Below are 13,084 nucleotides of genomic sequence, written 5' to 3' on the forward strand. Positions count from 1 at the left end.
TGCGGCAGCCAGTATTGCAAAAGTGCTCTAGGAATTGGCAACCCTAACAGGAGACCATTAGGGGATCCATGCCCTTCTGAGAGCAGGCTAGCAGCACAATCAATAATGTCGAGTGTATCTTTTGTAGTCCTTCATTTAGATTTTTGTTGTTGTTGTTGTTAGGTGTGAAGTCGTGTCTGACCCATCATGACCCCATGGACAATGATCCTCCAGGCCTTCCTGTCCTCTACCATTCCCCAGAGTCCATTTAAGTTTGCACCGACTGCTTCAGTGACTCCATCCAGCCACCTCATTCTCTGTCGTCCCCTTCTTCTTTTGCCCTCGATCGCTCCCAGCATTAGGCTCTTCTCCAGGGAGTCCTTCCTTCTCATGAGGTGGCCAAAGTATTTGAGTTTCAACTTCAGGATCTGGCCTTCTAAGGAGCATATGTTTTTGTACCTGACCCTTATTTATGTTATTGTTAGTCTGCCGTTCTCCCTGCAACTTCAAAGCAGATTAGTGGTATAAGTCAGCGCCATCAAGGGGAACCCATAACTGACTGATGACTCTCTTGCCTCCGTGGCTTTATCTTCTCAACAATCACCCGGTGAGGTGGGTTGGGTTGAGAAAGAGTAAGTGGCCAAGTTCACCGAGCAAGCATCCATGGAGGGATGGAGATTGGAACCTGGGTTTCCTCTTAACTACTGCAAGTAGTTAGAGCCTCTTGTGGCGTAGAGTGGTAAGGCAGCCGTCTGAAAGCTTTGCCCATGAGGCTGGGAGTTCGATCCCAGCAGCCGGCTCAAGGTTGACTCAGCCTTCCATCCTTCCGAGGTCGGTAAAATGAGTACCCAGCTTGCTGGGGGGTAAACGGTCATGACTGGGGAAGGCACTGGCAAACCACCCCGTATTGAGTCTGCCATGAAAACGCTGGAGGGCGTCACCCCAAGGGTCAGACATGACTCGTGCTTGCACAGGGGATACCTTTACCTTTACCTTACTGCAAGTCAATAGGCCTTTGTGTGCAGGTGTTTGCATGTAAGTGCCATCAAGCTGACTTTTAGCAACTCCACAGGCAGGCTTTTTACACACACACACACACAAATATATATATATATATAATTGTTAAATGTTTATCAGATGATATGGCCATCCAGTTGTTGGTCATGTACACACTATGCTTCCCAAACATATTCTGCACAATTACATCACTTCTGGGGTTTCTCAAGGCCTGTGAAATGTTTCAGGGGTTTCTCAATGGTAAAAAAAAAATTAAGAAATGCTGCCATGGTGTCTGTAAGGCCAGACAAACTGAGGTGGTTGGCCATCGCCTGTCCCTGCCCTGGATTCCCTCGGTGATCCCCTGAGCAAAACCGAAGAGAAAGAAGCAAACAGAAATGCCCACAATGCTTTACCCCTCTCTCTGACGCACTAAGTTACGCCAGGCTGGATTGCTAATATGCCCGCCCGGTGGGAAACGGGGGGCGCAAATCAAAAATAGCAGGGGTCTTTGTCTCTCATTAGCACAGCCTGAACTAAATATTAAATAAGTGCATCAAAAAAAAAAAAAGGCCCAGTGTGCAGAAAAGCAATATTCTCAGGATAAACGAGCAATACAAAAAATAGCTCTGTTAAAATCTGTACAGAGGAATAGCTATGCTGGATCATTCCAGTAGTCCATCTAGCCCAGCATCCTGTTTTATCCAATGACCAGTCTGTTGCCACAAGCAGAGCCCATAGACAAGAATCCTCACCTGCTGGCTTCTCTCCACATCTGACTGTCACAGGCACCCAAAGGTCCCATTCACTGTGCCTGCACTGTGGAACGCATTCCAGTGCATTGATCTGTTGGCAAAACTCTGACATTTGAATCATAGAATCATAGAGTTGGAAGTATCCCTAGAGGCCATCTAGTCCAACCCCCTGCTCAGTGCAAGATCAGCCTATAGCATCCAGGATCAGTATCTGTCCAGCTGCTTGAAGATCACCAGTGAAGGGGAGATCCCCATCTCCTAAGGCAACCCATTTCACTGCTGAACTACTCTGAAAATTTTTTTCCTGACATCTAGCCGGTACCGTTCTACCCCTATTCTCCCCCTGTCATCATTGACAGGGGGTCATCCTCTGCTGCCAACAGGAATTGCTCCCTGCCCTCTTCCAAGTGACGACGTTTCAAATACTTAAAGACAGCCCCCTCTCAAAGCCTTTCTCCAGGCTGGACATTCCCAAGGCCCTCAGCCTTTCCTTGTAGGGCTTGGTCCCTGGGACCCAAATCATCATCATCATCATCACTCTCCTCTGCACCCTCTCCATTTTGTCCACATCCTTTTTGAAGGAAGGCCTCCAGAACTGCACACAGGATTTCAGGTGCAGTCTGGCCAACACAGTACACTGTGGCACTGTGACATCTTGTGATTTCAATGTGACACCTCTGTTGATACAGCCCGGTAGAGAAAAGTGGCTTATAAGAGCCAACTCTTCTTCTTCTCTATACTTCTCCTTATTAAACTGCATCTTGTTCTCATCTTGTGCTCTCAATTTTCCAGTGTGTTCAGCTGTCGTTGAACTCTACCTCTATCTTTTGGGGTCTTCGTAACTTCTCCCAATTCCTCCCAATGGCCTTTGATGCTTCCTTTCTAGTATCGATTGAATCTGAGAGGTGTTTTTATCACAACATCCCTCTGACAACAGGTTAGAAACATGCACACACAGCTGGTTCCTTGACGTGGAAGGCCCAGGCTGGACTGATCTTGTCAGAGCCCAGCAGAATTGGCCCTGGCTAGGATTTGGACTCTGGGGAATGGTAGAGGACAGGAAGGCCTGGACGATCATTGTCCATGGGGTCGTGATGGGTCAGACACAATTTCACACCTAACAACAACAACAACAACAAGGATTTGGAAGAGACATCCACGAAAGTCCTAATGCCAGCAATGGGAAACCACCTCTGCCCCTCTTTTGCCTTGAAAACCTTACAAGTTTGCCATAAGTTGCTGGTTGCAACTTGAGGGCACATTTTCCCAGCACCACACACAGCACTTGGCATTTTTCCCCCAGGTCCTGAAGGTCTTCATGCCATGTTTCATCTTCTGGATGGGACTTCTACTTCCAAAGCCACACAGGCGCACACAAATACTCTCAGGGCCTTGCAACTCTCCTCTCCCCCAGCTTTTAAGTTATTATTAACTTCGTTTGATCCTGTTTGTAGAGAAACTCCAAAGGGTAGCATGAAAAGCAAAAGGCAGTTGCCCCTGTTCACCCCCCTGATGTTTTCCTCAAAGTGCACGTGGGGACCATTGAAATGTTAATGCTTTGTATCAAAGAAACAAATAGTTCAAATCAAAGAAAGTTCCCTTTCGTAACAAGCAAAAGGGGCCTTTTATGTTTGTCCAAAGTCCACTTTTGTTTTGATCATCCTCTACGTATTTTCTATGCTTATGAAATCCTATAGTTTTTTCCCCCTTCTGCCATCTCACCAGCATGGCTGTGGCTTGTTTTCTTGTTGGACAGATATGATCCCCCAGCAGAACTGATGCCCTTCAGAATCTCTTTGTGGTTTTTTTTGCCTTTGCTCAATTATTTTATCACGTTTTAATGTCAAGTTTCAAAGCGTTTCACCGGATTGCAAGCACTACAAATTACGACCGAGCCGACAAAGAACTCGAAAGCGGGGAAAATGAAAAAAAAAATCAAAACAGCATTAACCTTGCAATTCAGATCTGTTACGCGCTTAGCATGCTATTTCTCTAAGTAGCTTTGGACAGTAATAATGAACCTTGTTTTCTTGGGGTTTTTTTTATCCCCATGACAACCCTGAGAGGTGAGTTAGGCTAAAAGAAAGTGTCTGACCCAAAGCCATCCAATGATCTCCATGGCTGAGAAACAAGTTGGCTTACAAAACAAATGAACTCAGGATTATCTGGCTGATCTCTTGGGGAGGGGGAGATACAACAATAGATTAAATCCTAGTCTCATAGGAGCTATATTTTTAAAATGCAGGACTGATTCCAAGTTTTGGAGAGCCCTGGGCAAAGAGTGCTCATTGGTCCCCTTTCTTCCTCTGACCACCTCTAGCCCCACCCCTTGTGCTTTCTGTCCAGCCTATGCATGTCTCCTAGTGGTTCTCTGGAGAGCCAGTTTGGTATAGTGGTTAGGAGTGCAGACTTCTAATCTGGCGAGCCGGGTTTGATTCTGCACTCTTCCACATGCAGCAAACTGGGTGACCTTGGGCTCTTGAGAAGTGATATCAGGGCTCTCTCCGACTCACCTCCCTCACAGGGGGTCTGTTGGGGGGAGAGGAAAGGGAAGGCTTTGAATGTAAGCCACTTTGAGACTCCTTTGGGTAGAGAAAAGCAGCATATAAGAACCAACTCTTCTTCTTCTTCTTCGGTAATCTCAGGGCTTTCTCAGGCTCACCCACCTCACAGGGTGTCTGTTGTGGGGAAAGGAAAGGGAAGGCGACTGTAAGCCGCTTTGAGACCCTTCAGGTAAAGAAAAGCAGCATCTAAGAACCAACTCTTCTAAATCTGGAGAAGTGTGAAGATTCCATCTGTGTCACTTTATCACTGCTGCTTTCCTTCTGGTGGTGCTTTTCATTGTGCATCAGGAAATAAAAATCTAACTGTGCTAAAGTGGTTCCTTAATACGAGCTTAAACAAAAGGTAGATGAGGGGAAACGGCGCATCACTGAACCCCCCTCTGCACGCATTAACGCCCGTTTATTTACCTGTTCTTGACCGACTTCCATCAATAAGATGAATAATGCATTTTCCTCCATAAAACAAACAAACGCACGCTCAGCCAAGCCAAAGCACATGCAAACACCGAGATATTAAAACAAAAGGTAGACAAGGGAACACACCGGATTATCAAAACCTCCCTCTGTGTGCATTAGCGCCCATTTATTTACCTGTTCTTCAATGACTTCCATCAATAAGATGCATAATGCATTTTCCTCCGTAAAACACGCTTAACCAAGCCAAAGCACGTAAAGACACCAACGTATTTAAACAAGCACTTTTATAAGAGCACATGTGCATATTTGTCAAAGAGGTAACAGAAGGTGTTTTCTTATCTACCTATCACCTGTTTAAATATGTTTTAATGGATCTCAAAATGCCCTTGTGGGAAAAGAATGAGCAACTAGTCATTTTTGCTCAAATCAGTCAACATTTGTTTTGTTAAAGTGAATTTTTGGTCTCCTGCAGATCTCAATTTCAATATGCTAATGATGAATCCTCACTTAGTTTTCTAGAGGGCTAGACTGAAGGACTACCTGTTCCCCTAGGAACCTACCCACCAGTTAAGACTGTTAAAGGCACTGGTGTAGTGGTCAGGAGCACTGAATTCTAATCTGGCTCGTCCCCCACATGCAGCCATCTGGGTGACCTTGGGCTTGCCACAGCACTGATATAATTGTTCTAATTGATCAGGAAAATCAGGGCTCTCTCAGCCTCCCCTCCCTCACAGGGTGTCTGTTGTGGAGACAGGGAAGGGAAGGCAATTGTAAACCGCTTTGAGACTCCTTCGGGTAGAGAAAAGTTGCAAATAAGAACCAACTCTTCTTCTTCTTCAGTAATATCAGGGCTCTCTCAGCCTCACCTCCCTCACAGGGATACAACTTATAGAGTTGCCAAGTTCTGGACAGCTGTGTTTATCTACCTTTTTCTATTTTCTATTGTTATCTTTTAAGATGTTTTAATTCCTGGTTTTAATGGATGTTTCTGTATCATCTCATGCTGGTCTATAACTGAACTGAACTTCTTCTTCTTCTTCTTCTTCTTCTTCTTCTTCTTCTTCTTCTTCAGCCTAATCTACCTTGCAAAGGGTGGGTATTGTGGGGATAAATTGGGGAAGGGAAGACTATTGTAAGCTACTTCAGGGTCCCATTGGGATGATAAGCAGGGTATAAATTTTAAATATATATATAAACCCTAGCATTAAAATATAGACGAGAACGACCAACTGAATGGAAGATCCAATGACTGTCGCCAAAGAAAACATGGCTTAAACATTTTGAGGAAGACCTTAGAAACTAGTGATTGACTACCCATATGGCTGAAACTACAGCCACCCATCACCAAGAATAGAAACATATTATAAGCAAGACAAAAATCCAGCGGCGTATTGGCTGAAAGGACAACCTGCTCCACCAATCAGCAGCAAAAGGATAAAAAGAAGAAGAAAATATAGGCACTATTGGAAGAGCTGATGTCCCATCCTTTCAAGATGTTCTTTCTAGTGTGAGATGTTGTGTTTTTAATTCCTGCCTCCTCCTTTTATAGTCAGCAGATACAACAGCCTTGAGCCACACAGTTTCCGGTCTGAAGCCAAATACAATGTATGAGTTTTCCGTCATGGTAACGAAAGGTCGTAGGTCAAGCACATGGAGTATGACTGCTCATGCCACTACCTATGAAGCAGGTATGTCTCTATTTGCTTCTCTGCTGAGGAGATTTTTTAAATGTTATATTAAATAATATTATATATATATATATATATATATATATATATATATATATATATAGTAAATATTAAATAAATAATATGTTATATTAAAAGGTAGCAGCTTACACTGTGAATGTAAATCATGCTTGTTTTTTTTTACCACATTGACTATTTAAAATGATAATAATGTTAACTCCTTCCTCTACTAGCAGGTAGCAAAAGAAAGCAAAGCCGCAATTTCATTCCACACCTTTTGAAATGGCTCAGAGCCAGGTGACCACACCTTAACGAAAGGAATATTCACAATACCGGGCAGCCGAAGTATCACGAACTTCAAAGGCTCCCCTTGCTAATGATGAGGCATAGATGCCATTCATTTTTTCAAAGGAGACCAAGATCAGATGAAAATATGGGCAGTGATCCTATATTATCATTAGCACCGGAGTTTTGTAGTCAGCATTTATGTATTAATTTATCAAGGTCTCAAGGAATCTGATTACATTCAAGGCCTGATGTATGAAGGGAAAGTGTGCTTTGATGTCGTATTACTCTTCGCGGTCATACCACTGTTCCGTATGGTAATCTATTAATGAGGACAAAAGAAGTCATGGTCTCCAGTTCCTATTATGTGATTTCCCCAGAGGTTCAATTTATTTATTTATTTATTTAAGCTGAAAGTATTAGCCATCATCCAGATCCCAATCCTGTGGACAGAACGATGCTGAATATTCTTTTCGATGCCACGTGTTCCCTTGTTCCAAAGATTTGTTTGACTGAAAACACTGGATTTAGAAGGGAAAAAGGGTTTGGGTATTTTACAACACATACATTGATTGTGTGAATATTCGCATATCATCTTGATTCTGTTTGGTAACACTTTCTGCTGGTTTCGGCTCCTTTTTTTCCCCACCTGGTTCTTTCTTTTCTTTTTTTACACCTGGTTATTTTCCCAGCAGAATAATTATTTCAAATAATTCTTTACTAAAATGATTGGTGAGAATATAAGGGCATACAAATAGTCCTTCTCTATCAGTTGCTGAGCACCTTTGAAATTCTGAAAAAGGACAGTGGGCACAATCACAGCGTGCCAGGGATTGAGACGAAATAACATCTAATGGACCCCCACAACAAACACTATGGTATCTAAATTGAATGAATAAATAAAAATAAGTTAATAAATACAAGCCTAGAAGGGGGTGACAGAAGGGGACGACAGAGAATGAGGTGGCTGGATGGAGTCACTGAAGCAGTAGGTGCAAACTTAAATGGACTCCGGGGAATGGTAGAGGACAGGAAGGCCTGGAGGATCATTGTCCATGGGGTTGCGATGAGTCGGACATGACTTCGTACCTAACAACAACAACAGTAATTCTTCAGCATTTCAGACAGAAGCTCTTTTCATCTTCACAGTCAATCAGAAGATCTGTTGAGGAAAAGTCCCACCTAGCCCCATTCACTTTCTAAAAGTCCTTGGTTGGTACCAGGAAAGATGTCAGTGAGCTCCATGGAGCCCCTGGACATCATGTTGGGGACCTCTGCTCTGTCTTTTTGAGCATCCTGTTTGCAGCATTGGCCAATCAGATGTCCATGGGCAGAATTGCTCCCTAGGTGATTACTCCCCAGCATCTGGCCTCATTCAGAAGTCATGGCCAACACCCAGAGGTATAGATTAATCTTCTGTATGTTTGCCTGTCAAATCAATCTAAACCTATATATAAATTATCCCTGGTTCCCAGCTAGACAGGGATCCCATGATGACATAGACACAGTATCAGTTTAGGCCAGGTGCTAACACAACTACAAGGGAGTTAGATCACTTGTAGGTCAAAAGAAGCAACAGAATGGTAAATAAATGAGTCAACGTTTTTGCAAGCCGTGCTGAAAAATGGAAGAGATTTTGAAAATGAGGACATTGCTGACTCCACCAAAATGTTAGTAGTTAGTTTTGGCTCAGTGTTACATTATTTAAGGGGCTATTAAGTAGCAGCTCCTTGTATCAAACTTTACAAAAATCGGCTTTTTAAATCCCCCCTCTGCCTAGGTGGGTGACCTTGGGCTGACCACAGAGATTCAGCCTAATCTACATCACTAGGTTGGGGTGGGAATAAAACAGAGGAGAGGGGAATGATATAAGCTGCTATGGCTGAAAAGTGAAGTATCAATGAAGTTAAAGTTATAAAATAAGTGCAGGTTAAAATGGGTGTTTGCATGACTGAAAACTGATGTTAAAGCAATAGGTTCAACTCGAGGCTACGTATGTTTATCAGGAAACCATGCAGAGATATGAATCATAGAATCATAGAGTTGGAAGGGGCCATACAGGCCATCTAGTCCAACCCCCTGCTCAACGCAGGATTAGCCCTAAGCATCCTAAAGCATCCAAGAGAGGCACGGAGGCATGCTTCTCTCTATATGATTGAGATTTAGGGGGGGGGGGGACAGAGTTGTCAGTTGCAGGAAGAATCTCATACAAGTACAAATGCACATATTAGGCATGTGAAAAAAAAAATTGCAGCCGTTCGGATTCAGCCCCAAATGATTCAGGCTGAATCCAAAGCACATGAATAACACTTCACTTTCTTGTATTTGGCTAAATCCGAAATGTTTCAGGCTTGTCCGGGGGGGGGAGGTTATGCATGTGCTTTCCCCCTTTCTGGACAGCAGAAAGCATCTCAATTGCCTGAAAAAGGGAGGGAATCCTAGAATCCTGGAATCCTAGAGTTGGAAAGGACCTTCTGGGTCATCTAGCCCAACCCCCTGCACTATGCAGGACACTCACAATCCTCTCGCTCATCCACTGTAACCTGCCACCCCCTTGAGCCTTCATAGAATCAGCCTCTCTATCTGATGGCTATCCAGCCTCTGTTTAAAAATTTCCAAAGATGGAGAATCCACCACCTCCCGTGGAAGCCTGTTCCACTGAGGAACCACTCTAACTGTCAGGAACTTCTTCCGGATGTTTAGATGGAATTTCTTTTGAATTAATTTCATCCCACTGGTTCTGGTCCGTCCCTCCGGGGCAAGAGAGAACAACTCTGCTCCATCCTCTATATGGCAGCCTTTTAAATACTTGAAGATGGTTATCAGATCCCCTCTCAGTCGTCTCCTCTCCAGGCTAAACAGACCAAGCTCCCAGCCAAACAGACCTGCCAAACACCTGTTAATGACTGGCACACCAAGGGGCCACTGGACTCGCATCTATCATTCTCTCCCACTGCCGTGGACTGGTGTAGGCATTCTGTTGTTCTTTTCTCATAGTGGCTTCTGAAGGTCCAGCCACCTCAGATGGGGAGGGAACAGCAAGAGTTTTCCAGCCAGAGCCTCTCAGCAAATATATAGAAGAGAGAGTGGGATAAGCAGATGCTTGAAGGGCATTTCCATGTCCTTTGGTAGCATTGGCATTGGTATTGTTCAGCATGCTCAATGGCATAAGAGAAGTTCAACTTGAATGGCTGAGCCAGGGAGTTACAGCAGCTGAATTATCTCCACCTGTCCACTAGAAGCAAGAGATCCAGGCTGAGCCATGTATCCAGCATAGTCCCCATCTCAGATTGTCCTGCAACAATGTCCCCATCACCCTCCAAAAACATCACGAGATGCCATTGTGTGTCTCTCAAATAGGGGTGTGCATTTGGCTGTTCTGAGCTGAAAAAATATCCCAAAATACCATATTGGTCTTTCTGGTGCCTCCACCTTGAAAAACAGCAGCCCCAGAGCTCCAAATACCCCTGGATTGCTTTTCCATTATAGCCAATGGAGACTACTAGCCATAAAGGTCCCAACAGGACATAACTGAGCAGGAAAAAATTGGCATTCCTGAATATTTACCAAATCTGAATACCCTACGGCAGGGGTAGTCAACTTGTGGTCCTCCAGATGTTCATGGACTACCATTCTCATGAGCCCCTGCCAGCAGCCTGCCCTACTGGTATTGGGATTCAGGAATATCATGAGATACCAATGTTTTCCAGGCTCAGCATGCTCGAACCTAAAAAAATACTGGGTTGGATTCATTGTTATACTATATCTATTATTTCTATCATTTTTATTACGTTTGAATAACTAGAATTTTAATGTTGTAAACTGCCCCGAGCCTGTCTGCAGAGAGGGGCGGTCTATACATTAAACAGATAAAAATAAATGTAATAATAAATAAATAAATAAATGCATACATCTATTCTCAATAGTTTCAAAGAAGCTCATGCAAGACAGTTTCCCATTGGATCATGGTCAAAGTTATGTATGTCTGATTTCCCCCTAACATTCCTTCTTACCAAAAAAATCTCTGCTTTCCCCCCCTTCTTTTAAGCTCCAACCTCTGCTCCCAAGGATTTGACAGTCATTACTCGAGAAGGCAAGCCCCGGGCCGTCATCGTCAGCTGGCAACCTCCACTAGAAGCGAACGGCAAGATTACTGGTAACCTGCTGACACATTCTGTGCCTTTCTGTTTGACACAGGGCTGCCAGCTCTGACTTGAAAAATACCTGGAGAGGCTGGGTTTGGTGAGGGGAGAGACCTCAGCTCCGTAGAGCTCACCCTTCAAAGCACCCATTTTCTCCAGGGGAAATAGTCTGGATCAGTGGTCCCCAACCTGCGGTCTGTGGCCCGTTGCCGGGCCGCAAAGGCCTGGGTGCCAGGCCACGGTTCCCTCTCCCCGCCCCCCCCGCAGTAAAAAACTTCCCGGGCCGCAAGCTTGCGGCCAAGGAGGCTTCTTACTGTGGGAGGGGGGGAGAGGGAATCAGGGCCGCACCGCGCATCGCATGTGCACATGCGCACTGCGTGGCCGAAATCGTGCATGCGCGGCACTTGTGCATGCGCGCTGCGCGGGCGGGGCAGTTGCCCTGCCGGTCCCCAGCTGAAAAAAGGTTGGGGACCACTGGTCTGGATTGTTTGGAGTTGAACTTTAATAGCAGGAGACCTCCGGGCCCTACCTGGAGGATGGTGACTCTAGTTTGATAGTTGTCTTGGAGGTACACGTGGACATAAGAGAGAGAATGAGAAGTTCCATCACACTTTTGAAACAGTATACTTGAAACACTTGAAACAGTGGCCCATTCCGCACACACCGGATAATGCACTTTCAGTGTGCTTTTGCCCCTGGATTTTCCTGTGCAGAACAGGAAAATCTCCTTCAGAAGTGCACTGAAAGCACATTATCTAGAATGTGCAGCATGGGCCAGTGTTTTTCATCATACTTGAAACAGATTTTGTGAGTGTGCTAGTTAAGTTAACATATCTCCATTTTGATTCAAATTTTCCTTGTTAAAAAAAATCTGTGTTTTCCCTCTACTCTTTTCTTTCATCAGGCAGACTTCCCCATCCCCCTGCTAAAACGAATGTGTTTTCCCATGTGGATTTATTTATTTAAAAGGACTGTGTGGTTCCTTTCCAGATGCCTAAATGACTGGAAACAAATATTCAAACCTCAGTAAAACAATAAAAAGCAATAACCCAACAAAAAGAAAAGACTAGAAAGTCAATGATGAAGACCATAAAAACATAATCTCGAGCACAAATTCATTTAAAAAAAAATCTTGCAAGATACAGATAATAAAAGAAAAAAATGCAAGGAAAACAACTGGTGAATTAAAAGCCTGTGTAATCTGTGGCTGTCTTTTAATCAGCTGGAAATAAATATGTCAATGAAACTAATGAATCATAGACGACATCAGTGAAAATGAGGCAGCCCAAACTGGCAACAATGATTTCACATGTAATTAAAACAAAAAATGACTATATTGGTCCATATCAGAATATGCAATCTTGGGCAACCAGCAGTGAAAAAAGGGTTATCGAGTCTGTGTTGATCCATAGCACACTATTGGTGGGCTTTCTGGGGCATATTGGATCTCATAAGAACGTAAGGAGAGCCCGGCTGTATCACACCAATGGGCCAGCATCTTGTCTCATACAGTCATCAACCAAGTTCCTCTGAACAGTCTACAACAGGGCACAGAGGCTGAGGCCTTCTTAAAAACATTTGAAGAGCCTTGCTAGATCACACAAATGGTCCATCTAGACAAGGGATGGCCAAACTGTGGCTCTCCAGATGTCCATAAACTACTATTACGATCAACTTCTAGAGACACCTGATCAAGGCCAACATCCTGTGTCATAGTCTGGCTGACCAGTTCCTCTAGAGCAGGGGTAGTCAACCTGTGGTCCTCCAGATGTTCATGGACTACAATTTCCACGAGCCCCTGACAGGAAACACTGGTAGGAGCTCATGGAAATTGTAATCCATGAACATCTGGAGGACCACAGGTTGACTACCCCTGCTCTAGACTACTTTTTCTCAACTTTTTTACTATTGAGAGCCCCCTGAAATATTCTTCAGGCATCAATAAACACCAGAAGTGGTGTAATCATGCAGAATATGGTTGAGGAGCATAGCTGCATACAGGCCTACCTGGAACTCTTCCTCTTCCTCTTCCCACACTCTCCAGGTCCATCATTGGCCATTGGGGGGGGGGTCTCATGACCATGTATAGTCATATCACCTGATAAATGTTTAACAAATTTTTAAAAATGTATATAATTAATTAACTCCCACCCATTCAGGAAACCCTTCCAGGGCCATTAAGAAACTCCAGGGCTGAGAAAGCCTTTTCTACAGAGCCAACAACAGGACAGAGAGTCTGAGGCCTTCTCCTGACGTTC

The 13,084-nt window shown here is 44.2% G+C and overlaps 1 protein-coding gene across 4 annotated transcripts in view; it reads left to right on the plus strand.

The window, feature by feature from the left end:
• DCC (DCC netrin 1 receptor) overlaps window positions 1-13,084 on the plus strand; it is a 939,742-nt gene that overhangs the window by 813,817 nt on the left and 112,841 nt on the right. For all 4 annotated transcript variants that reach the window (XM_077346794.1, XM_077346795.1, XM_077346796.1 and 1 more), the window contains exons 18-19: window positions 6,261-6,399; window positions 10,733-10,840. In XM_077346794.1, coding sequence (XP_077202909.1) covers window positions 6,261-6,399; window positions 10,733-10,840 — 247 coding nt within the window. The remainder of the gene's footprint in view (window positions 1-6,260; window positions 6,400-10,732; window positions 10,841-13,084) is intronic.

The sequence above is a fragment of the Paroedura picta genome, chromosome 7 (assembly GCF_049243985.1).
Source record: "Paroedura picta isolate Pp20150507F chromosome 7, Ppicta_v3.0, whole genome shotgun sequence".
NCBI classification, from domain to species: domain Eukaryota; kingdom Metazoa; phylum Chordata; class Lepidosauria; order Squamata; family Gekkonidae; genus Paroedura; species Paroedura picta.